This window comes from Osmerus eperlanus, chromosome 19, assembly GCF_963692335.1.
Source record: "Osmerus eperlanus chromosome 19, fOsmEpe2.1, whole genome shotgun sequence".
NCBI lineage: Eukaryota > Metazoa > Chordata > Actinopteri > Osmeriformes > Osmeridae > Osmerus > Osmerus eperlanus.
In genome coordinates, this window is record NC_085036.1 from 14,244,839 (window position 1) to 14,271,989 (window position 27,151).

General features: G+C 45.2%; 1 protein-coding gene across 2 annotated transcripts in view; it reads right to left on the reverse strand.

The window, feature by feature from the left end:
- The window catches only part of efnb1 (ephrin-B1), a 78,579-nt gene that overhangs the window by 14,431 nt on the left and 36,997 nt on the right, over positions 1–27,151 (reverse strand). For both annotated transcript variants that reach the window (XM_062486339.1, XM_062486338.1), the window contains exon 2: positions 9,876–10,153. In XM_062486339.1, the coding sequence (XP_062342323.1) occupies positions 9,876–10,128 (253 nt within the window). In that variant the 5' untranslated portion in view covers positions 10,129–10,153. The remainder of the gene's footprint in view (positions 1–9,875; positions 10,154–27,151) is intronic.

The window sequence follows — 27,151 nt, forward strand, 5'->3', positions numbered from 1 at the left end:
AGGTAGGAGGTGTGTGAGGAGGCTAGGAGGTGTGTGAGGAGGCTAGGAGGTGTGTGAGGAGGTAGGATGTGGGTGAGGAGGCTAGGAGGTGTGTGAGGAGGCTAGGAGGTGTGTGAGGAGGTAGGATGTGGGTGAGGAGGCTAGGAGGTGTGTGAGGAGGCTAGGAGGTGTGTGAGGAGGTAGGAGGTGTGTGAGGAGGTAGGAGGTGTGTGAGGAGGTAGGAGGTGTGTGAGGAGGCTAGGAGGTGTGTGAGGAGGCTAGGAGGTGTGTGAGGAGGTAGGAGGTGTGTGAGGAGGTAGGAGGTGTGTGAGGAGGCTAGGAGGTGTGTGAGGAGGCTAGGAGGTGTGTGAGTAGGTAGGAGGTGTGTGAGGAGGCAGGATGTTTATGAATGTTGTCTCTCAAGCACGTCTGTGAGACGTGTTTAATATTTCCACAACAGGGTTTTGTGTTATGCCAAACACTACAGCTTTCAAGTCTCTCAGATCTTTTTTACATTTATATTTGGACAGAAGTCAAGCGTAAATTGCAACCTCAACATTTATTTAAGTTCCATTTGACTTCATTCATGAATAGGTTTGTTTGTCAGTGCTTAACAGGGACTGGAGAATAAGTAGTTTTGCCCAAATCCTAAGTTTAACAGGCATATCTGTAATTACACACACACAGCCAGGCTAGATCAAAGCTGCAGCCATGTTTAAAGATGATGCACAGGCTTGGTAATTGTTTGCCTTTGGGGAGGCAGCATTTCTGACAGAAATAGTGAGCTGGAGAGAGTCTGGAGGAGAGGTCCATCGTCTCCGCAGCACTGGTGACTGAAACCCTAACTCTGGTGCAGCCGACCAACATAGAGTGTGACGCTACCTTCAAGACAGCGCCTGGATCTTCCTGCCAGCTGGGAGTATTTCGTTTCACTCTAAGGAAACTACACAGATAATACCCAAGTCTTCCAGGCACACCAGAGGAGCTTCTTTGGAGACCTCCACTGAGGAAGCAAACACTTGATACTGCTTTCAAAGATCCTTTATCCTGAAGGTCATGCCGAGAGGAGGATTAACTGGAAAATATAACGGATGAGAAGCATGCCGTTTCAGTTTTGGTCGAACTGCTGCATAAAAAATGGCTTTTGAGAAATACGTTAAAATAATCCGAGGAGGTTAAAGTATTGACGATAATCTAACCTAACCAGTTCACGCAACAGCTAATTTAACACTGCACAGAACAACAACAAAAGTCATCTATTTTCTCCATCAAATAAAAAGATCCTAACCAAAGAACAAACTATTCTCTTGGACAGAGGTTTCCACCAGAACCTCCCCTGAGGAACTGCATTCTCTTTCTCATCTTTTCTGCAGAAATCTTGGCAGAAGAGTTTGGATGGAAATTGCATGTTACGAGAATGGAGTAGCCTCATAGATCCTTGTCCTTCCAGAGCAGAGGCCTCCAGCCCCCCAGTGTCTGGGCTGAACCCAGCCCTCCCTCCCAAGGGCACATGGGATATTCACTATACTACCACATCTGGGTTTTACACTTTCTCCATTTTCCATGGGGACAACTCAAAAACGAACATCTTAAAACTAAAAACGGCCTTATGGTAGCGCCGTATTCCGCCACATCGAGCCGTGCCTCCATCTTCAGTTAGACTAAAAACATAGAAGCTGACATCATTAAACTGCATAATTATGGTTACACATCATGCCGTTGAGTACTGCAAATATTTGCTAGGGCAGATCTGCAACATGAATAATGCCAGCATAACTATTCATCTTGCTTATCGTGATCATTCAACATTAATAATGATAAAGTAGTTCAAGCAGCAAGCCAAGCTGCAGAGGATAATGGAGGAATAAGGTAGAGAGAGTTTCATTTGGTCATGAATCAGTCAGGATATCATCACGCCTGCAGTGTCATTGTCTGTCACAGTGGTGCAGTCCACACCAGGAGGGATTGGTGCAGTCAACACCTGAGGGCATTCCTACAGTTCGGCTAAAGAGATCAACACAACACCTTCGAACCTGTGTATCTGCCCATCTTAAACATCCTGAGTGCTGAATATACAGTACGTAATTTAATATTTGAACTCGAGCAAATTGTCTCTGATGGGAAACACATTAAAAGTGTCATGCGATTCCCCGGCCAAGCAGGGGGTTCATTGAACCAACAGACTTCACTAATTTCCATAGACAAATCACAGCCTCCCGGCACTAGCACCGAGTCTATGCTTATCTTTTATTTATGTTTAAGTGATGGATGTTTAAATGAGAAAAAAGGCCGTCTTAGCTTGCTCCCTGTGAAGCCTCCCTGTCCGTCCAGGACTGACAGCACTGGGACTAAACAGCCTCCTAAAATCCAATAGATGCCACGAGAATTTATGTCCGGGAGCAAACGGAGGGGTGAGATAGCGGTGGACCCAGCCTGGGACTGGAACTCTTATCACGTCTCTTAACTCCAGAGGAAAAAGTAGCTTTGCGGCAAAAGGAAATAAAAGGTCTGATATACAGAAAGCTCATTACAGATTTATTTGGTGAGTTTGAAGACTCACTCGTTCCTGTTTGGGTTCGAGTTATCCATCCAGTGCCTCCAGCAATCAGGCCGAGCCATGAATTCCATTCTGGTCATTACTTCAACACATAACTCTTTATCCGTCCTTCATTGCCATAGTTACTGATGATACAGCACACCTACTGATAGGCCAGTAGTGCCACAGCTACGAACCAATCACACAACACTGACTGCAAACCTGACACGATAGCTTTTTCTGCTAACAAAACACAAGTGAGATGAAGTGTACTTCAGCAATTATCTCTGTTAACCTCGACTCAGTGACTCTGTGTAAACAATATTCGACTGACTTCATCTTCCTGACGTGCGTTTGGTCTACTGGGACGTAGCCACTTTCAGCCGAGTCACAAGAACAAGTCCGTCTTTTAGGATGAAACTCAACAGAAACGACAATGTTGCAAGACATTTTTAGGGCTCTTCACGTCATTGTTATTTTGTCTTTTTTTTGGATCAGACAGTGATTTGTTAGGATGAAAGGCCAAGGGTTCCCTTGAGAGTCTGTCTGCTGATAACCCTTAGGGGTGATTAAGTCAGCAAAAGAAAACACTTCCAACGTTCCCTGTAGCAGCAGAGGACGTCTTCTAAATGAGAGCGACTCGTGAGCTCCGTGTTAGCACATCTATTTGATTTAGAGCCACAATAAACAGTGAACTTTGTATTTAGAAAAAAACATCCCTCCCATCGCAGCAAGAGCTTCTCTGGTGTCTCAGCTAAGACGAATGAAAGAGGGGAAGAGCCTCGTCTCTCCTCGCTGCGCCGGCTGTCTGCTGGATCTGACAGAACCCCGACTGACCTATTCATGGTGCCCTTCTGATGTCATCGATTGAGCAGGTTTAAGTCAACAGTGACTTATGAAACCCTGGCCTACGACACAGGCGGCTCAACAGCCATTCCTCTGTCAGGAGTGAAACGAACTGTTTGCAAAGAGGAATTTCACATACAGCAAAAACTTGGTTAGTTTTTTTTTCACCCGCCAAGATTTCATTAGGACTGCTCCCATTTATCTTAATGACATATAAGTGAACACTATGAGAGCAAGTTATTTTTCCACTTTTCTGATCATAATCTACGACATTATTTACAATTACCGCGTTCAGAACAATGGAGTATTCCGTGTCCAACAGCTTGCCGTGCTCTGGGGCAAGTCCAAGAGGTCCGAAATACAAATAAAATTAAGTTATTTCCAGTTGTTGCTGAGCAGTTTGTTGGAACATTATCGTCTGCCTTCCTAAGAAGAGACCACTCGCCTCCAGTCATGAATATGAGAGGGAGCTCACAAAGAGGTAATTGGAGTTAAATTAGTCTTCAGCTGCACCCACGGGGAACTGGGGGCAGAATCATTACCCTGCAAGACTTTCAATGATAACAATGTCCCTGAACGCGTCACCCTGGAGGCCCTAAAGGCCAGGGTAGTTACCTGGGGAAATTGCTATGGAAACAGGGTGTATGCTGAAAGATGAGTTGATGCGGCATATCAAGTACATCTCGGTTAATATCAGAAGGATATGTCAATAGTCTTAGTCTTCCACAGGTGACAAAAGAACCTGCATAGTCCCTCTTGAAACTGTCTTTATTGCCACTCAGAAGTGCTCCACAAACCGTTTTGGAAATCCCTCAATGGTCCATAAACGAAGTTTAAAATAAAACGTTATTTTAATTGAATGCTTACCGTAAAAGCCTGAACTGTAAACAAATAATGAGCTTACAGTCGTCAAGCCATCCACATTTGCAATTCTAAACTAATTTGTTAAACTTTGGTTTTATCTTCTTCGCCAGAACACCAAATCTAGCGATTGACAGTCTGGACAGCAAACAATTAACATTATTTTGCAACCAAAGTGAGAATAAATAAATTACAAAAAACTAGCAGGGAAGGAACGGGAACGCAGACAGATGTAAAGAGGATGATAACATTGAGACTAGCTTCTCCACACTCTCAGGAGACTGACTCTGATCTCCACACAAATCTACGACCACGCCCATCAGATTCATTTGCTTTAGAAGTGTACTTATCCTGAGCTCTCAGAGATATTCACAACCACAACGGGCCCCGTGGAAACCCCCTGGTGCTCAGTTCAGGGAAATACGACCCCCGACACTGCGGCCACTGAGAGAAGAAAACGAACCTGGTGATTCTCATTCCTCATCTGTGGCACATGAACAATGTTGGCTGCAGCCCGTTATGAGAGCTGAGGCTTGCACAACTGAACATCAAAGCCAGGGTTGTGTCCTCACAATGGGAATCATATGTTATTTATTCCAAACTGACCGGTTATTCAACTTCCATCCCAGTCAGTTCAGGAAAGATTCCAATCGCACCACGAAGGTGCGGTCTAAACCTGCAATGGCTACCAATAAATAATCATTTACTCCTGGAGAGTCAAGCTGCCCCTGGATGATTAAAGTCTCCTGACCTCAGTGAACACTCGTGACCCGCACACCACTTCTGCATCACGGCTCCTTGGTTAAGACCAGATTATTCCTGATGAAACAAACCATTAGAAACAGGACTTCGGAGGACCACTTGAACTCAGAGATAAAAAGAAGCCTTTCAACTGAACATTTTGCGGTCTTCATTTTTCAGCTCTTCCAGCTTTTTAATGCTCCTCCAGAGAGCATGGAACAAATGTTTCCATCAGCGATCATGCTTTCTACATTAGCTATTCTCTTCAACTGTACAAGTCCCTTTCCTCTCAGTCATGAACCTAATGCTCCTGCATGACTTTTCCACATTCCCACTTAGCAGTACACAAGTACATTACTTTTCCACTGGGGTGAAAAAAACGTAGGTGAAAATAATGTAGAATAAATAATAAAGTACCATGTTTGACAAACATGCATGCATGATCTCCTGCAGTATAAAGCCTGTCCACCTATCCAGCAGCATGAACACCTCACCAGGTCTGGCCCGGGTGCAGAGAGCCTGGAATTGGGGGGTCTGGAAGTGACGAACAGACAGTTGGACGTGTCATGGCGTAAGATGGAGCGCTGGGATGACATCATTCCCGGGGCTTGGTCAGAGATTAGAGTCAGCTGCCCCAGGAGCCTTCATGACAAATCTCCTCCTTTCCTCCCTCTTTGCCCTCCACGTCCCTCTGTTCTCCTCCCTCCCTCCCTCTTCTTCTTCCTCCCTACCTATCTCATCCCTTCCCCTCCCTCCCTGCTCTCCCTCCCTCCCTTCCACCCCCCCCCCCCCCCCGCCTCCCCTCCATCCCTCCCTCTCCTTCGCTCTGAGGGAGCCAGCGGCGCTATATCTGGCCCAATTACAGAGCAGCTCCCTCTTCTTCCGTGACAGCTCTCCTGGCCGCTCTCTGATGAACCCGATATGAAAGAGAGCTCTGGAGGGGTTAACTGTGTCCGGCCGGGGCAGGACAGCCGGACTGAGAGGACCCAGGATGGAGCTGAGACGCCGGGGGAGAATCCTGCTGCACCGCGTCATGAGTCATGTCTGCAGCTTTCTGGGTCCATTTGTGTTTGACATCCGTCTGAATTAGCAGCAAACTGCTCCAGAGTCAAGTCCAGTTAGCCAGCTGGACCTGTAACAGAAGCCAGCTAACTGGACAAACAAGTGATCCAGTCGTGGTGAGAGTAAACAGCTTGTTGAAGTAATAACTGGCTCTTACTGCTGACAAACTACATACACATCTTTCAGGATATTCTGTCAAACAGTGTGTTTTTTTCTCGGTTTTGTGTGTGATGCATTCAAATGTGAAAAGTCTCAGAATCAAGGCTCCCACTGTTGAATGATGAAACAAACTTGATGAAATGAGATGAAAGACTGGGATTGTGATGACGTTGGACTGAAGATCTTCAAAGCTGCGCTGGGTATCACTGAAAGACTGATTTATAAACAGAGATAGAGATATGGGGAAATGCTCTACACAAGCTGTGCAGAGTCTTGACTAGTTTGAGCTCAGATGAACTTGCTGTGAGGCTGTCTTTCTACCGTATCGGCAAGAAAACGTCGTTTACAAACACACAGAGTGACATCATGGAATCAATACTTTAAAACAAAAACATTGGGCCTGTTTCAATTTCAGGTTATTTTTAGTGTTAATTTCCATTACACTGAATACTGCAGTAGAACAGTGCTGTTAGATATCCTCATATTCTATGTGCTATCACCTGCTCCCAAGTTTGTACAAAAAAATACTGAATATTACTGGTTGTGGTGACACGACGAAAACAAATCACTGGATTAAAGTATTTCATGACGAAATCCCCCCCCCTCCCACACACACACTCTCCCTCCCCTGTCTTTTAGAAGGGCGTCCTTGAGCAGAACCTCCCTCCCACCTGGAGTGGCAGCTGTCTCTCTGAATCCCCATCAGGCCCTCAGGTCACAGCGAGTCTGTGCCTCTGAAGACCCAGCCAGCGGAGGCTGTCTAGCCTCCCTGCCTGGATAGCCTCCCTGCCTGGATGAGAGGTCTGCCTCCCTGCCTGGATGAGAGGCAGACCTCTCATCCAGCCAGCGGAGGCTGTCTAGCCTCCCTGCCTGGACGAGAGGTCTGCCTCTCAGCCTCCCTGCCTGGACGAGAGGTCTGCCTCTCAGCCTCCCTGCCTGGACGAGAGGTCTGCCTCTCAGCCTCCCTGCCTGGACGAGAGGTCTGCCTCTCAGCCTCCCTGCCTGGACGAGAGGTCTGCCTCTCAGCCTCCCTGCCTGGACGAGAGGTCTGCCTCTCAGCCTCCCTGCCTGGACGAGAGGTCTGACTCTCAGCCTCCCTGCCTGGACGAGAGGTCTGACTCTCAGCCTCCCTGCCTGGACGAGAGGTCTGCCTCTCAGCCTCCCTGCCTGGACGAGAGGTCTGCCTCTCAGCCTCCCTGCCTGGACGAGAGGTCTGCCTCCCTGCCTGGACGAGAGGTCTGCCTCCCTGCCTGGACGAGAGGTCTGCCTCTCAGCCTCCCTGCCTGGACGAGAGGTCTGCCTCTCAGCCTCCCTGCCTGGACGAGAGGTCTGCCTCCCTGCCTGGACGAGAGGTCTGCCTCTCAGCCTCCCTGCCTGGACGAGAGGTCTGCCTCTCATCCTCTCCCTTCCCCAGAACACCGGGAGGCTGTGGTCTTTAAAACAGCAACACACGATAGGCACAGACCGACCCTCAAGTGTTTAGTTTGAGGGATTTCTGTTCTTTGGATAAGTCTGTTTCTCTCGTTACAGCTTTGCGGTCTCGCTCTGCCAAACGGCTCTGGTTCTGGAGTTAACATCAGAGGGTAATCAATGACACCCCTCGACACCCCTCCTGTTGAGACTAGCAGGTCTGACAGGGGGGCAGACACGGCTCATGGGGGAAGGGGGGAGAGTTGACCACCACCCCTACTGATCCCCATGTTTACCCAGGGACTCGACTAGGCTAACTGTGCGGCGCAGACGAGACCCACCCATCGTGAGTCGGCCCACGCCTGCTCCCAGCCCACTGAGATAATCCTCCCCAGTAAACAACGGTGGAGGGAATCATGACGGAGAGGATATCTCTGATTCCAAAGTCACAGGATATAATACAACGCAATGCTACGTGTACGTGCTGAATTCCTGGCCGATCGCTGGAGTCATTCTCAGCATTATCTCTGCTCTGACCATGTTTACAGAGCAGTATAAATGTCGTAAAGGATCACGAGTCCCCTGATAGTGAGCAGTTAAAAAACTATGTCATAGAGCGACTCAGAGAGAGAGAGCTAAGTGCTCAAAGCTGGAGCAGACTAGTTCAATTGCCTCCAGACATTTATATAAAAACCTGGGACTTGAATCTTATCAGCAGAGTGATGCCTAATAGAAAAATCTTTACCCGAGAGTTGTATTGAGACGTTTTGGCACAGCAATTGAATACAGTATGATGAATCGATGCTGTCTCACGAATTTTCATGGTCAGCTGTTTTGAGTCAAAAGGAAACTAAGATATGACCTCAATAAGGAAACTCTTCAAGGTACTTTATTTTCCCCAATGTCATAAGAACTGCGTGGGCCTATAAAATAGCTTTATATGCCCTGGGTACAGACTAAATGTAACCTCTGTGATTCCTCCACAGTATGTTAAATACAGTATCAGTCAACACAAAACACTTGCAGCATGATTTGTTGTGTCCTCAGGACAAACAGTTCATACGGCATTCTCTGTCCTGTAAACGCACGTTTATTTATCTTACCTGCAGGCAAGCAGGCACAATTTTTCTTGACAACATCGTCAGTGCTTCCAGAAGCACGTTCTGAGAGGGCCATGAACTCCATTGATCAGAACATCAAAGAAACACACTTTTCTGTGAGAGAACAAGCGTTTGGGCGATGAAGGCTTCTCGCTGTCATTCTCATGGAAACCAGAGAATCAGCTGTGAACTCTGAAGCTCATCGCTAATCTATCACAGGTCCGCACAGCTCACTGTGACAGGCTCCCTCGCTTATTCTCAACGTATCAACAGCGTTCCAAACAGTTCACTCAAAGATTTTGTATCTACAAAGCACCAAACTATACAACGAGAAATAATGTAATTTTAAAAAATGTAATTCACTCAATGTTTTCTTTTTTTATGAGGCCAGGTCTCCTTTTCCTCTACGACTACTCTGCACTTGAAAGAGCGTGACAAAAACATACCTCTAATATTAAACATTATAAAAGCATTAACCAGAGTTGCTGGGGGCGTTACAGATGCATATTTGGGATGGTTCTACGAACAGAGACTTGTCTGTTCAGAGGAGGTGGAGGAAGGCAGGAGATTCTTCCCTGGTAGAGATGATCTAAAGACCGTCTGGATTATAGGGTTAAAGCCACGTAGCCTTGGGCAGCAGACCTGTGGAGTAGGGTGAAGTCGATTATGTGCCGGTGTTAGGGTGTCACAGCCAATAGGCTTGGCCCAGCGATGTGTAACAGAACAAATCAGCCGTGCTTGACTGGAGATGACCTCGCTGCCTCTGAGTCTCAGTGTTACCGCAACTGACCGGATCTGACAGAAACGATTTCTCCTCAGAGAGACTCAGGGACGCCTCTACGTTCAGAGTCACACTGCGACGTGAGAGCCAGCTGCACTTAAACAAAACAGGTCGGTAGGTAGTCAAGGCCTCTGTGGCTTTGTGATCCGTGGACAACCTGAACAGGTTCAGTCCCTATGCACTCGCCAGAACTAAAACCAGCCTTCAGAGGGCATTAGAGGATGATACTAGTTGTGTGAGTTTATGGGGCTTACATGGAGAAGAAGTAAATAATTATTTTAACGGGTCATATCAATCATCATGATATGGTGGAAATCATAATATAACCTGCTATCGTTAGTATTCAGACACAACCACATACAACTTGTTGTAAAAGTATCCTGAAACGCAAAACACTTACAGGTGATGAAGTAGTTGATGTTCTTCTTGAACTCGAGGCCCATGTAGTTGGGGCTGAACTCCTGGAACTTGATGGTGAACTTGATGTCCTTCTCGGGCTTGTTACAGTTCACCAGCACGTTAGGGTCCATCACAGTGCTGCACGTCTCAGCCTGCTCCCTCTTCACCAGGTAGAGTTTGTAGAACTCGTAGGGACGCCCCATATCCCCCTTGGGGCAGATGATGTCCAGCTTGTCTCCGATCTGGGGGTACATCACCAGGCCTTTCCCAATCTGGAACCTGCAAGACACGGGGGACACAAGGTCAGTTTCTTTAAAAACATTTCAAAAAACATTTTTTAGGCCAAACATTTCGTCACAAATCAACCGCTTGTAAGAGGGATCTTTGCTTTGAGGTTGGTTGCTGTTTTTGCGCTTACATACTTTAGACAAACATTCTGATTTGAAATATGGAGAGATCTAAGACAGAGTGTTAGATTACCACGTACTGGACTGGTGTTGGCCGAGTGCATCCACACACATGACCCTCATGACCAGTTAACACGCAGATGAGTTTAAACACACGTTGAAATGGAACCGTCCATACAGAATGTTCCAAATAGATAGTCATGACGGGGTTGGACATTAGACTACATTTGGATGGACAGTGTGACTAACTGTCCAGTCACATGCTTACTGACATGATGTTGTATCTACCCACAACAAACAATCATTTCACACAGAAGAGGATACTGCATTAGACGCAGGCCTGATGTCAACAGTGCATCGGTATGACAGACTTGTCCGTGCTCTGAGTTTAATCTCGGCAGCCTTGTGGAGAGACAGACAGCACAGATAAGAACACAGCGCTGATGGACAGATGGTCCGCATGCCTTATCGAGACTCCCCACGCCTTCTCTCTCTCCCAGCAAATGTATTTTGACATCTCCCTCTCCAATTCAAAGCAACAGGCTTTGCCGAGTTCTATTCCTGGATTTAGCTTCACCGATTGGCTTTGATTCATCACACTTTATCTCCCTTTCTCTCCGCTGTGCTGAGGAGCGTAATCCAGAGAGCACGGCTGATACTGGCTGAGGTTTTGATCTGATGGGAAGGGGAACTAAATCTGTTTCATTTGTTTCTGTTTTGGAGTGGCTTCTTTGCGTGCAAACATCCCCATCTAGGTTGCTAGAGAGAGAGTCTCACTATGTGTTTCAGTACGAGTAACTTTTATAATTTCATAATTTTTTTCCTCTTCGTTTTACATGCTCACACACGGTACCCAACCAGTTTCAACATGGTGATGAGAAAACCCATCCAGGATTCATTCCTTTCATGTCTTGGCAGAAAGATTGAGACTGACTCACTAAAACTCCCATGTCTGTGTGAAACCCTAGCCATGCTTTGCTTACACAAAAAGATCTCTATGATAAAATTATATCATAATAAAAAGTACTGTCAATCTTGTAGGCTTCCTTCAGCCTGTGATACAGTGCACTGTCATACAGTACACCAGCCTGTCATACAGTACACCATTTCTCTCCATGTTGTATTCTCAATTCCCTCTCTCGTTCTGCATTACTGAGATTTAACTACCAGATATACAAAGCAGAGGCCAATGTACCGTAGGTCTTAAAATGTAACCTACGTGAAACATTAACAGCTCTCGAGTCCAGCAACATATTATTGAAAATACGTGATATGTTTCATGTGCTGTAATAGAAACGTACTGTACTGCCGTGTACACACACACACACACTGTCAACAGTTGTGGGCAGCCTGGAGCGAGCAGCACACCGCGCACAGCCCTGCGGTTAGGTTTGTTGTGTGTCTTTTACTCCTCAAACACTGGCTCCTCTGTTCGGCCCTCCCAAACCTGTTTGATTTGCCCTTCTTCTCCGGCTTTCTCAGGGACTGATCAGGTGTCTGGGTTTAGTTTCACGATTGTCTCCCAAGTGTTTCTGGGCCAATGGAAAATCATTCTTCATCGTGTGTACATGATGTAGCTCTGTTAGCAAACTTTCTCAATCTCACACTCACACTCTCTCACAAGCAGCAATGTCTCTCTCTGTTATAATCCTCTGTATTTATGGTCATGGGACCGGAGGAGGACAAGGTGGACGGCCAGAGGCCAACACAAAGCCATGCGTCTCACAAAGGTTCACTGCATTTGAGGAAGCCGACTGTATAAAGAGGAGAAACCTAAACCAGCTTTGTTACAACTTGTCCGACTCCTCGAATAAAAACAGCTTTGTGACAGAACACACACACACACACACGACACAGCGGAAGAGCTCTCTCTCTCTCTCTCTCTCTCTCTCTCTCTCTGTCTCTGTCTGCTCCCCCTCTTCTGTTCATGGATTTGGTCTCGCATGAGCAAAACAAAATGGAAGACAAGTCAAAAAACAACAACTAAAAAGTGAAACAATGGAGCCTGGTGAGCCGGAACAGCTCGCGTTCCCCAACGCTCCGCTCGCCGCGGTGCTGTCCTGTGTCGATTAGGACGTCTGAGGTTTGGAGGAGTGCAGAGAGCCCATTCTGAGTCCTGAGTACTAGAAACGTCCAAACAGATCCTGCGTTGGGTTTGTGCTGACAAAACAGGACTTCTGCTGAGAGGAGCTAAGAGGCCGAGCACAGGCATCGCCGAGGCTATTTAGATTCCACGGCGAACGGTGGAAATTACAGGTCATCTTCACGATTAGGGCTCTGAGCGCTGAATATCCTCCTACCACTTTCCATAGGAAATGCGGTTTAGAGAGTTTAGAGAGTGACAATTTGACGTGGCAGGGAAGGGATCTCTCTGCTTCATTACTATTATTTCCAGGACAGAAATCAGCAGACACAGTAGGGTATTATATGTGTTTTAAAGCGTAATGAATATTAATGAGATTGATTAGCATATTCATCGGGGGTGCTCAATGATTGCCATTTCATTCACTTTGCCATCTTACAAATCCTTTCATGTCCTTTCAATGCTGATTTTTCATCTGAGGAAGAATGGTTTTATTTCAGCTTTCTCCACGGTCGGCAGGGTTTGTAAGGAGTTTCATCTTCCAATGCGGAGGCACTCTGGGAGACTTTGAGAAACAAATACCGCCTGTAAGACGCATGAGCTGGGAGGTCTGGAAATCACGGGAGTTATGATGCACACACAGGTCTGCATGTTGTTTTGTAGCAGTTTTTTTTCTCTGTAAGAAAAATTTATAAAGATGTCTTCGTAATACATTTCCAAAGATTTAATATAGTTACCATCCTGAGAGAATATTTTAGAGTAAAACTAAGTGCTTAGTTTCCCCAATGGATTATTCTTAAAGCAAACAACACAACGCTTGCAACTAAATATAAAAATAAAGAAAAATCTAAGGGGACAAGATTTATGTTTCTTTCTTTACTGAGTGCATTTCTAAAATGTACCAAAGAGGTGGATTTGATTTTCATATACAGCTAATCCGTCAGAAGCAGGTAGCCTCTCTCTCTCTCTCTCTCTCTTCCTTTCTTACTCCAGACTGGACGCAGTGGGCCCCTGGGAATCTGTTTAGCATATGGAGGGACAGGGACCTTATCTCTGCCGCACACGCTAGAGAACGGCCTTCAGCGGAGACACAGTCACGGCGAGCTCCAGGCTCAATCTCCAGGCGCAGGGCCCTCAAAGTCAATAATCTGGTAAACATTACAAAAACACCAATTTAAGCCATAAGGGTACGATTACTGATGGGAGTAGAGTCTGGAGATTAACCTTGCTTCTGTTATCATTTCACAGCATTTTGTAATCTTGATGTTTCATCGTTATGACAACAATGAGGAAAAATGACCAATTAAAAACGGCAGATTTTGTGACATGAAACTAAAGGCGTTGCAATAACCGAGTCAATATTTGGAACCTCTACGTATGTTTTCTTAGCGGTGAGGGTATTTGCATTATAATAAACTTGGCAAGGTCGTAACCCCTGGTAGACATTTGGCTCCATTATGCTCAGAAGCTGACCACAAAGACCTGAATTGCAGTCACTCTTTTCAAACCCATCAATGAAGACGTCAACTTCTGTCAACCCTCCCCTGCTCCTTAAACAAACCATGTTGAAATCAAATTAAATCCAACGCTTATGGCAGTATCTCTGTCACTGCAGGGAGCTGCTTAATCAAATTGGGTTAAATATAGCAGGTGCAGGGACAAACTCCTGCCATATGGGGACATTTGAAGGATCAAACTCATCTTTATTGTCTGTGGCGCTCGTTATCAAACTCTGAAAGACAAGAAGAAGAAAAAGAAAAAGAAAAAAGAAGTAATCTTTTGTTCTTGACTCATTTGTGCTTCCTACACACTTAAAGCCTCGGCAGTTCTATTGAGGCTTCAGATGAAACAAGGCCTCATTCTCTCTCCAATCCCATTTTCAAGATGCACCCGTTTGGCATATACAAGTTGCTATGGAAACGTTATGATTTTTTTTACCACAATTATTCTCCCTTCTTCTGTCTCTCTCTCTCTCCCTCCCTCTCTCGCCCTCCTCTATCCCATCATCTCTGATTGGACATGATTGAATATTCTATAGCTGTTGGCCTGGACAGAAAAAAAAACACTAATTTCCGAAAGCCTTTATAAAACTGGTTAAGAAGGCCAATGGGAGTCACTAACAGATATAGCTACACTTGTTTGTGCTGTGAACTTCATGTTCGTTTCTGCGCTATAGTTGTATGTATTTTTATGTGGCTGCTTTCATGTCCAAGACAAATTTCCCTAGGGGTAAAAAAGCAATCTTGAATTTAAAAATAAATCTTACAAACCATTGTTTTAATCATGTTGGTCATTATGGTTAAACGAAGGGATGTTGCAAGTCGGCTTGTTTGAAAGTTTCTTTAGTTAATTACATCTATGAACCCACCAAGCCATCGTTGCTGTTACCCCCCACCCCTACCCCCACTACCCCCCCCCCCCCACTACCCCCCCCAACCCACAGGGGTTTAACGTAGCTCCTTCCTCTCAGAGCCCAGGGACGAACGACAAGTTCGCTCGGCCAAAACTCTCAAACGCACTCAATTTCAAACAACGAAACACGGATTTAGAGCAACTTGAATGCGACCAATTAAAGAGCTGAAATATGTGGTCCATGCAAATGAAGTTTAATCATTCACATGCTCTCACAAAGCTACTGAGATCTTCACACTGGGAGAAAAGAGCTCGGATGAGTGGCATCGCCCCCCCCCCCCCTCACACATTCCAAGGGGGAATTCAAGCACATGACTTGGCATACCCCGTCTATCCCACAATGCCCCTCTGCAGGAGGAGTTATCCGATGGAAAAGCAAAGAAGGGTACGACTAGTCAGGGTTCTAAAGCCAGCGCCATTCAGGGCTCCTTCAATGGGCCTGGGGCGAGCTCGTAGGCTGGGTACGCTCGCAGCCTTCAGTCCTGAGGACTTTGCATTCGTTATTCGAAAGTTAAGCTTCATCTACGATGGCTTGTGTCTAAGTCATAATTGAATAATGCTTTATTTTATGAGGAGCTGTTTTAAACATGTCTGTTGCATCCAGACGGTCCTCCCAGCACCAGCCTGTCCCCAGGCCTATTTCTGGTGTTGTATAAAAATGCAGATTGGCAGGTATCGTTTTCCTTCAAGCCTGCAAATCATTAACTAACAGAAAAACATCTTCTGGCTCTGACAGTAATTTAAGGGTAAGAGAACCACAAGTCAAACAAGCTGTTTTGCTGAGAGAACATCGTCAAAAACAAACGTTTCAAAAAAGCTGTTCCCCGTGCATCCGATAAACAAAATCCTTTTCTACGACTCCTCACCATGTAGGCAACAGTAGGCACTAACCATGTGACCTGTGGATCTGACACCTCACCATGAGGTGCCTCACCAGGGCGTCCCACACCATGCCTCAGCTTCGGTTAACATACGGTTAATGTCTTTGCTCGTTTATAGTATAATACCTTATAGGGGTACAGTACAAACAGCCATTTCACCCCTAAAGCAGTTCTTTGGTTACGGTTGTTAAATACAAGCTTGGCATTGTTCAGTCCAGTAGAATGGCGTTTGTGTGAATGGGCTGCAGTCTAGTTTACAGACACTTGCAGCACAGTGCTATGCTGTAAGAAGAGATTTACAGCCAATAACATATATCCCTCCTGCCAACCTGATTACACTGCAACTACAGCCAACTACATCTCGTGACAGGAGGCAGATAATCAGCCTACCTTTCCTCATACAACTGTTAGTCACTCATAAATTAAGGGACTACAGATTTCCAACAACTAAATCCAATCAACAAAACGATTAACCTCAACAACTGACATGTCACGGATATGGTACACAAGGATGAGATCAAGTTTGGGTGGGTGGATAGTTACAGTAGGACAAGCCAGACCGTCTTTAAGAGGCCCTGTGTTAGCGATCATTACTGTACATCCAGATCTCGCGTCCATGGAGATTCAATCTCCAGGGGTTCAGTAATTGCGACATGACTGTGTGTCTTCCAGATCAAGGCCCTTGTTAGAAGCTTCAGTTGAGTCTGTATTCTGGAGAAGAGCCCTGGGCTAGCGGTGAGAATCAACTTCTCATGTCAATTATCCTGACACTTTTTGAAAAGCTATTCAGACAGTCAAAACGTGTGTCAACATCATCTGTGTGTTGCCTTGATTTCTCAACTTCTTCATTTCATCTACACCCACTATCAAAAGAGAGATCAGGTGTACTAAGCTGTCACGTTGCTTCTGATGGATACTTCTAGCTGACGAAACCAGGCAGAGAGGTTTTACGGTTGCATCTGCAAGTTCTGTTTACATTTGAGATTAGTGACTACTCGTTGACTTGTAGAAAAATGATACCACACAGTTCTCGAATATTTGGAAACCTGTTCGAGCATGTGAGCATTCCCAACGCAAACACACATGAACAGACACCATGCCGTCTCAGCCCCAAAAAATTGACGAGCGCCCCAGGTATGACTAACTTAGACACTCCCAAACTGAAACTCTTGCACACAACTTCCTCGCACGATGACTAAAAGTCGACACCTGAAAAGAACAAACAAGATTGCTTTGTCTACAATGTACAAACTAAAGAAACGCAGTTTCAGACACCCAAAATAATTTGGTAACTGAGAACACTAGCCAACATAAACTTACCACAGCGGTAAAATGGCATGACTTGGCCAAAATATATTTGCAAAACTGTTATTTGCTTCTTTAGCATGACACAGTAAATACCAACCACGAAGGAATGCTGAACAATGAGACAACAACAAAGGCTGAAGGCCTTCCCCAGAAGCACGGTTACCTCCCCTTCCTCTCCTAGCACCATCATGACTTCACAAGAGGGGGGAGAACAGCAATGCTTGGTTTTTAGGGGCAGGTGATTACAGAAGCAGGTGATTACACAGATTGGAGAAAGGTGTGAAAAATGAATCTAGGGTTAGGGACAACCCGAAACCTGATGACATTCCACTGGAATCTCTTCATGCTTATGGGACAATAAGAAAGAACTGAGTTAATTTAAGTCTTTGTTGAAAATATTTGTGAACTAGATGCAGATTAAGATGTGCAGTGTATATATATGTGAAAACAGTAAAATACTTACACCCAATGCATATTCAGTATTTACACACACACACACACACACACACATGTATCTCCTAATACACATAATATACACGCTACATATTTATATAATGTGCATACTTTGAGAAGTGTTTAATGCATCTGTGATAGATGAAGAGATCAAAAAGAAACCCACATGGCTAAGTGGCAGCGGTCGGTGGGTGTTAAACTGAAGACACCCCCGCTGTCCTCCCTTCTATGCTCTGATGTCACAGTAAACGTGCTGCTCTGATGTCACAGTAAACGTGCTGCTCTGATGTCACAGTAAACGTGCTGCTCTGATGTCACAGTAAACGTGCTGCTCTGATGTCACAGTAAACGTGCTGCTCTGATGTCACAGTAAACGTGCTGCTCTGATGTCACAGTAAACGTGCTGCTCTGATGTTTTTCTTCGTCTTAGACGTGTAATGAGCTGTTCCACATCCAGAAAGACAGCCTCATTCATCCAGCTCACGCCCGGAAGCCCAGAGGCAGGTCCTCGCTGGTGATAACTCTGAACACCACGCATGACCCTCGGACGGGTCCCACATGACAACGCATGGCAACCAGGGAACAGGACAAAACCAGACATGAAGAGATTTATGATCTAACTGTACAAACTATGAAGGGAATAAAAGGTTGTGTTGATTCTACACCTCCTGTAACAGTGTTCTGTATTTATCTTTCTTTGTTGGGAAATGAACCATCACAGTCCTCTTGCTCTTGCTTGGACGAGCATCGCATTCCTGAGGCAGGTTCCCCCGGATACGCCCCCCACCTCCCACCCTCCCTTGTCGACGCCTGCATGCGTTCCCATCGGATTGGAAGAGAAAATGCCACAGGTCATCGTGGAGAGTATTGAGACGATGAGCTTGGCTTACTCTCTCTTCAGCTCTGACACGGAACACGTGATTGGCAGCTTTCTTTATGCAGCCGACTGGGGAAAAGGACATCTCTCAATAATGCATTGTGACTGGGACCTGTCCAGTGGCTAGGAGTCGGTCTACTTTAAACATGTAACCTTGAGACAATTTGCTAGATATTTATAGAGGGGAGAGAAGGAAAAAGGGAGAAATACACAAGTAAGGACAAACCGTCGTGGGGAATAGGATTTCCAAATGCTAAACTGACTGTTCCTATCTGGAAGTCTGTGGCCTTGCTTGAGGGAACTGGAAACCTTTCAGTGATCTAAAATATTGCGCGCTGACATTCTCAAGCAGCATTTGACGTGATTGGAACTGATCTGAATTGAGTTCCTTACACGGAATCGGTTCCAGAAAGGACTTAATGAGGATCTGTCTCCCCATCGGAGTCGCTGATCAGGTTACAGACATGCAGCTCATTAGCTCAGAAACCAACAATGAGTAAATTAACAGGTCTGACTTGGCAAACTGGAAAAAAGCATTGCCCGAGCCTCCTGAGAGACAAAGACCAAAGACTCACAAATGTCTTTACTGCATCTGCAAAGTCTGTCAGTTCATTAAGTCATTCTGTCTGACACACAGGTCATATAATAATGTTGAGCTGGCCTGGAAGTTGTTGCCTCTCCTATATATGAAGACATCACAAATCCTGACCGTCACTGAGGACAGAGCTAATTAATGGGACAAAAGGATGCAATATTAGGTTGCTGTCCAAGGCTACTTATCTATCAACACAAAGATTATAGTCATTACAGTGTCTGTTTAAACCATCATGAAAAAAAACCCTTGGAGGCTTACAAAACACCTGGCACAGCAAGTTCAAACATCTTTGGCACAAAACTATTTGATTGTCAAGGCTTGTCTGGAGGTTGAAGGAATACAGCATTAACAGCAAATATGTTTTTTCATCAAATAAAAAACCTCATCTGGAACTAAGAACACTTCATCCATGAAGCACGACAGCTGATGTCTGAAAGTTGATCTTGAATAAATAATTAAATCAAAACCCCCTTAGCATTCACAGACAATTCTAAATAATTGCAGGTCTCCGCCTGCCCACATTTACATGTTGTCTGCCTCGTCTCTTCGTACAACCCTGAGACAATCCTTTCAGAGTCAAGAACAGATGAGAAAGGAGCACTGCCTCACAGCGAAGAAGGCAACAAAGAGAACTCAATGATGGCCTGCCATTAAGAGTGACAACTCAATCTCACACGGGTTAGCTGAGTAGCACAATGTGACAATTTCCACTGATTGGGATCACAGTCAACTAGCTAACATATGTATTTCTCGTGAGAGGGCTTTGCTCTGATGCTCCATTTTGTTTGAGAGGACATATCAAGTGTAAAATCACCCTCTTGGAAACACATGCCCGTCATGTAAAACTTGATGACAGCAAAGACAATGCTTAACTAGAGAGATGAAGCCATCTATATAAATGCAAATTAAATCTCCACCCAGCAGGCAGAAACACACTGTTTACTGTCAAGAGGAAACTAAGATGAAACAACTCATTGAACTTTGACCTTTTGGGCATGGTGAGGGAGTGCTTGTTACGCTTGTTGTGAACAAAACGTCTCTGTGATCCCATAAAAAAAAAACACATCAATTTTAATTCTTTCATCGACTACAAAAGAGGCACCCCCCGAAACATGGGCTCCACCACAGCTAGCACAAACGGACAGAGCAGGCCAACACGCTTTCATTTGTAAAAGTGAAGCTAACACAACAACTAAAAATATCCCCCTCTCGTGGAACCACAAAAACAGAAAAAGCCAGGAGATTGAATCGGTCCGCACGAGGCTGCTGTGAACTCGTCTGCTTCACTGCCTGGGGTGTGTACTACCGCGCTACTCTGACAAAGTTGACAGTCCAGTTCTCTCAGAGTTCCTTCTTAATTGTTGCCCTCACAGTTTGTTTTTGTTTTTGTGGAACAGCCGGCTAATAGCTTAAGACAGCAGGGGGAAAGACATGCTATTAGGGAAGCTATATTATCACCATTAGGACCATCTGCAACCGATACTTGCCCTTAATCTCGTGGAGATCGGCCACACTGACACCGGAGAAGGCCTCAGACGACAAGTCTTCCCTTCTGTGGGGACAGCTGCAAGCTCGCAATGTGACTGCAGCTCCAGGCACACACAGCCACCCAGCAGCACAGACACACACAGGCACCCAGCAGCACAGACACACACAGGCACCCAGCAGCACAGACACACACAGGCACCCAGCAGCACAGACACACACAGGCACCCAGCAGCACAGACACACACAGGCACCCAGCAGCACAGACACACACAGGCACCCAGCAGCACAGACACACACAGGCACCCAGCAGCACAGACACACACAGGCACCCAGCAGCACAGACACACACAGGCACCCAGCAGCACAGACACACACAGCCACCCAGCAGCACAGACACACACAGGCACCCAGCAGCACAGACACACACAGGCACCCAGCAGCACAGACACACACAGCCACCCAGCAGCACAGACACACACAGGCACCCAGCAGCACAGGCACACACAGCCACCCAGCAGCACAGACACACACAGCCACCCAGCAGCACAGACACACACAGCCACCCAGCAGCACAGGCACACACAGCCACCCAGCAGCACAGACACACACAGCCACCCAGCAGCACAGACACACACAGCCACCCAGCAGCACAGGCACACACAGCCACCCAGCAGCACAGACACACACAGCCACCCAGCAGCACAGACACACACAGCCACCCAGCAGCACAGGCACACACAGCCACCCAGCAGCACAGGCACACACAGGCATAACTGTGTTTGAGCAGACACAATGACAAAGCTAGAGCACCATCACTTGACGTTTACAGGCCCAGCAAGGCTCCTACCCAGACACATTTTTTTCTTCCAAGAATGAGTCTGAATAAAACCCCAAGAGAATTATCCCTCATTATTGGGGTTTTTAAGAATTTAAATTGATCTCATAAACATGTCCGTTAGTATTCTGTTTTAGATTCTTAGTAAAGATTAGAATATTTTATTTTCTTTATTTCTTTATATTTTTTTCCACGCAGAGAATTAGAGCTGTATTAAAGAAAATCTGAATAGACTTTTGGGGTGCTAAGCCAGGCTATTTTTCAAACCTCACTCTGAAGGGATAAATGCTGACGCACTATAATAGCACTTGACACACAGTGGACTCTCTTCGTGCCAGAACATTGTATCAGTGGACTGCTGGTTTTAGAGATTCCTCCCTCTTTTATAGTCCGATTATCGGACTAGATTTGGGAACACTGGAATCAGGGGTTTTAGAACGGCTAGCCTGATAGCAAAGAATGCCTGCATATTATCCCCCGGTATCAAATAACTATTACGATTTGGGCATTGCATGCTGTGTGCTTTGGTATGGCAGATGTTGGTCTGACAGGGTTGTTTGAAGTGTCAACTGCTCTAACTCGCTTCTCACTTCAAAAACACAGTAGTCAACCATGAAAATATTGTTTCTTGTGTTAAGAGTCTAGTTTTTGAAATGGCCTTCGATTTAAAATACATCTGTTGGTTTACATAATCTCAAGCTTCCTTTAAACACAGCTTGTTCACCAAAATTCTCATGACAGATGCACCAAGACTAATCGCTAAAAGGCAGTTGTAGTGTGGTGAAACTTCTGACTCAAACAAGTTTTAATCCTCACTTTAGAGGAGGTTCAACCCAGCTTTTCAGTTGAGGTTAAATAGAAAAACTCATCCACCAAAACTTCCCACCAATACAAATATTTTACGTTGCCAAGGATAACCTTGATCCAGAATATAATAGCATGTAAATATCGTGTGTCATCTGCGGAACAAGCAAGAAAGTAAATCATGAGAAGAGATACGTTATAAAAATGACTAGTTTGGGGTATTTTAGTGCCTTCAGTAGTTTTCAACGGCCAATTTAAAAACAGGAAACATTCCATTGGAGAGTATGGCTTGGGTGTCACAATCTCATCGGTCAGTGCCTGCACAGTGTGCTCTTTGACCTCACTGCAGTCAGACAATGCCCTTCTCTCTCGGAGAAGTACCTGTTCTCCAGACAATGTCATTTATTTTAACGTGAAAGACCAAACAGGAGAAGAATTTCAATCTGGCTTTGTTGGGAACTTCATTGTTTGCTCGTTTCCTCCCTCAGACTGACAGGACACCCACCACCTCTCAAAAGCAAATTCATTCGTTTGTAGGATTTAAATCCTTTTGGTATGTTTGCATTGTCCTCAGCAGCCTCAAATGTCCTTTTTAGTAATAAAAAAAAAATATATAAAATAAAAAACTTAAATAATTTTAAGAAAAGTTCTAAATAAGTAGGTGAGGAAATAATTCTAAAACGTTGACTATTTCACTCTATCAGAATAACCAGGAAATCAAAATAATTCATTAATGGACTTCAAATCCCACTTGCTTTAAGCCCCTTAGGATTTCTCTGTTCCCTCCCTGGGGCACACAGCCTCAAGCCACTACTGCAGAATCGCAAAAACTGAGCGAGGCTTTAATTTTCTCTGCTAAGTTTCAAAGAAGAATACAAACTATAACTGCAGCTAACTGAAGTTTGTCTAAACTTCATCAGAATTTTTAAAAACTAGGATCCTGTTCGTTCTTAGTCCCCCCACCCCCCCCCCCCCACCCCCCTGCTTCTTCTTCTGCGTTTGGGCAGATTCCTTTGCAGCCTCCTGTATAGAGCGGGGAGAGAATGCTTCCCGGCGTGAGCCTATTGAGCCGCTCTCTCCAGCTGCTAGGGCACTCGGCTGTTTGGGGGCCCGCCAGCTCTAGGGAGCAGCACCGTTACCAGCGTGACTTTTAATCCACCTACCCCCCCAAGCACCCCCCCAGCACCCCACCCCCCCAGCTCTGAGCAGTGGTCGGGGGAATCCTTTCATGCTGGTCATTCACACAGCAACGCCCGTAGAGGGTCGTGGAGGAGCCCGGAGGAAGGGGTTAAAGGGGCCAGGGAGAGAGCGCTGGCTTACAGGCCCACGGGATGGCTGGTCTTTGTGGAGCTGGACAGACAGACAAGACAGACAGACAATGCAGGGTGGAAAACTTGAGGACGGGTCCCGTCACACAGGCACCCTCTGTGGAGGATCAGAATAACGATCGTGTTCATGAAATGTAAATGATTCGCCGGGATGAAAAAATAAATAAACGTACTCTTAAGGGCAGCATGACTGTTCTCATCCTTGCCTGTGTTAAGATATTTCTGCTGTGTAATTTCTCTCATTACCAACTGTGAAAATTAAAAGGGTCTGTTTCATAATTAATATTAATTCCAGCAAAGAGTCCATCTGGCACTGTGACACACTTACAGAGTGCTAGACCCAGCAGGCTCATGGCATCGACCATTTAGTTCAATCTGCTTTGAGACGGCAGCTCTAACGGGCTTTGGGTTGGCTGTCAGAGCCTTCCGTTCCAGAGCCGGTCCCCTGATCCAGAATCCAGACAGACACGAGAGGTTCCCTGCTGTTGTCCTGCTCTCAACCATCATCACACCAGCTCTGCCTGTTCATACAGGTCAAGACTTGAGTTTTCCAGATCTTAAAACTCTTTTTTTTATATTTATATATATATATATATATCTTTTTACTTTTTCGTATTTATGTATAGAGACAGGAGGAGAGAGAGAAAGGGGGGGGGGGGGGGGGGAGGGAAAGAAAGAGAGACAGGAAAGCAGGGAGACAGAAAAGGGAAATGGAGGAAATGGCACCCAGGCCCGAGTTAAGGCCTTGGCGGTGCATGTATCCATCAGGTCTGCCTCTCTCTGTGAAGCTGATGGAGCAGAACAGCCTGGACGACCACCACAAGGATCCTGAGTCACTTGTACCGTCCACACAGTCCCAGCCTGGATGAACCTGCACGAAATAGCACGTGCCGCAAAACAATACAATTCCACGTTCTCACAAACATATCTTGCTGCCTTTCCCACATCGACCAGAAGGGTTTACGTTGCAAACCGTGCGAATGAAAAACAATTACAGTTACAGCGAAACAAAGGGTGCTTTGTCAATTTGTGGCACTTGTTGAAGGGCGTATCTGTTTCCAGATATCACAGCTGGGTGATGTGTGTCCCCTACAACTACAAAGCAGAACAGTCTGTCTGACGACACATTTGTGTGACCTCTCCCTCAGATATGGAACATCTGTTCTCCTTGTGCTAGTCAATCTCCATGAACACTAGACCCCAGCCACCATGTTGGAGCAAGTGCGAGCTAGCAGGCATGTAGCGCTCACACCCCCCCCCCCCCCCCGATCCCCAATCCCTTGATTGTTTGGTAGAATCCGATGACCGTTGAAGTTGACTTAGGGAACAGTCATGGATCGAAAGTGCCAAACAATGGTGTTCTTGTGCTGTTCAACAACGAACTGAAACGGCTCTGGCAGTTGATAGGGACTCAAAGAGTTGCAGTGAACTGTATGGAACTGGGTGAAGAGATGGAAAAACACATGAATCCGTTCTCGCATGCAAATTCAGATAAATGTCAGTTATGAAACCACGGCCATCAGGACTGAAGCACTCTGGCGGATAGTTATTTTTTTTCTTTCTATTATGCATCTACAGTATTTTTCAGCCTCAAGTACAGTGGTCTATGTTTATGGGCGCTCATGCATACACATTTAGGCTTGTGAGTTCATCTTTACTATCCCATCTATAGAATAACATACAAGCAAACATATCAGCATGTAGACAACATGAATGTTTCACAATAGCATAATTTGGCTGAAACTGTATGAGAATGTAGATGCCTTTGTTCAACCATTAGAGAGCTATACTTTTAAGGAGCATTTCTGCATGAGTCAGTGCATAGGCGCTCTCTGCATAAACTGTCAAAATAATTTATTGAAATGTTTTTGCATAGGCACAAGGGGGAAAAAAGCCACACAAATAACATCAACTATTCTATATTTGACTGCTAGAGATTTAGACAGTCCATTAACAGTTGGTTTGACAGTAAATGTTTCTCCCCAGTGACTCTCAACAACACAACCCAGAATATTAAGTAAGTAATTGGGGAAGAGGCTTCGTAAACTTGTTAGGGCAGCAACTGTGCCAAGAACGGCGACCCAAAAGTTAAACCAAGGTTCCTAAAACATTTATGTTGTTAAATACAGAGGAAACACGATCCACATAAGAGGAAATACAGACTCCATTAGCTGCCTATTTCCATGTTGCAGGCAGCTCTGAATCATCAGCATACAACAGCAAACACCACGACTCATGAATCCAGTCCTGGCGTGTTAGCCTGAGCTACTGAACACCATGCAGACCAAAAAATGGCGGAATCTAGATGACTGTCTGGCCTCAAGCACTAACGCTTTCTAGAGGTGGAATATCAGAGTCCCTAATGACACAATGACTGCTTTTACCCTCCTTTCATTCCCGGAACTAAGCCGTACTGAGGTGGCTTTAAGTCCCAGCTCTTTGTGATGGGAGTCTGGGTTCCTGTGAAACGTTATCAGAAACAGCGTGCGGAGGAGGGGGGGCAAAACACTCCTGTGACACCCCTCAAAGGATTCCCTTTCTTGTGTAAACTCAGTCTAAAACCCAGGGAACAGGGGCATGGCTGGGTTCATTACAGACCGGAGGGGTTGGCACAGTCTATTTAAACAGTGACAGAGTTAATCTCTGGACTGTCACTTCTAATCACAGGAGCATTGATCATGATGCCACAGCGAGGAAAAGCTTCTCCTCTGCGTGGCTCCAACACATGGGCCTCTCTCCGTCTGCTAGCTGATCATCTGAAGCACAATCTCCAAGCTATGACTTAACAATCGGACGTGGAAGCCATACGACTGCACAGTTATTTCAAACACAGTGTCGTTTTCATTTGAATTAATTATTTACTGCGCTTGTGTGTATTGTACTACATATCTGAAAGCATTGTCTTGGGGGTTAAACCATAGGTTTTTAACTAAACAATGGGCGAGCAGTTATTTAATAGTTCCTCCTCACACAATTGTATCTTAAAGCTTGCTCTATTCACTTGATAACCCCGATAATTCATTAACTTACTGGTTAAAACATTAATCTGTCTTGTCTGGGGAATTCATTATCTATTTTACTGCTTGTCTGTTGGATAACTAATCAGAAACCAGTTAGTGGCACAAAAGTCATTTCTGATCACTGACTACATGATGTTATATATTGACATGCATGTTGGATACTTGCCAAATATAATATGAAATAATTGAATATTATAAAAAATATTTTGAAAAGAAAGTCTAGGTCCATAACCTTTGTGACCAGCCCTTAGGAACTTAATGGAAAAATAACAAAGCTATTTTTGTTCTCAAGCGAAGGCAGGTTGACTCCAGTCAAAGTGGAGGAACATGCTAACTCTTGTAGACACAGTAACTTGCACCACCTGCTTGGTCCCGTTTAAGACTTTTACGTGTTATTGTAAAAAGATAAAAATTACAGTACCAGCATTCTGAAAACGATCAGGGATGACATAGGGGAAAACTATAACAATATCACTGTCAAAACATATAAATTAGCACCCTGTGAGTTAAAACAATTGATCAAAAACATAACTTTCTATCACGTTTAATTGAAGTATATTTTGGGAATCTATTAAATCCAAGTTCATATGCTGAAAAATATTATGTTATTGTTTTTGCATAAAAGTTACATGTAAAATGTTTATTCAGGTATTTCTTAGGTTTCTTCTGAATGGCCCTCTCAAAGGGACCAAACAAACCACTTTTACTAATTAAAGACAGATTTTCAATTAACCCTCTTATTTTATTCCCTCTTGAGAAATTAGAGAAAACAGGTTTGTTCAATAT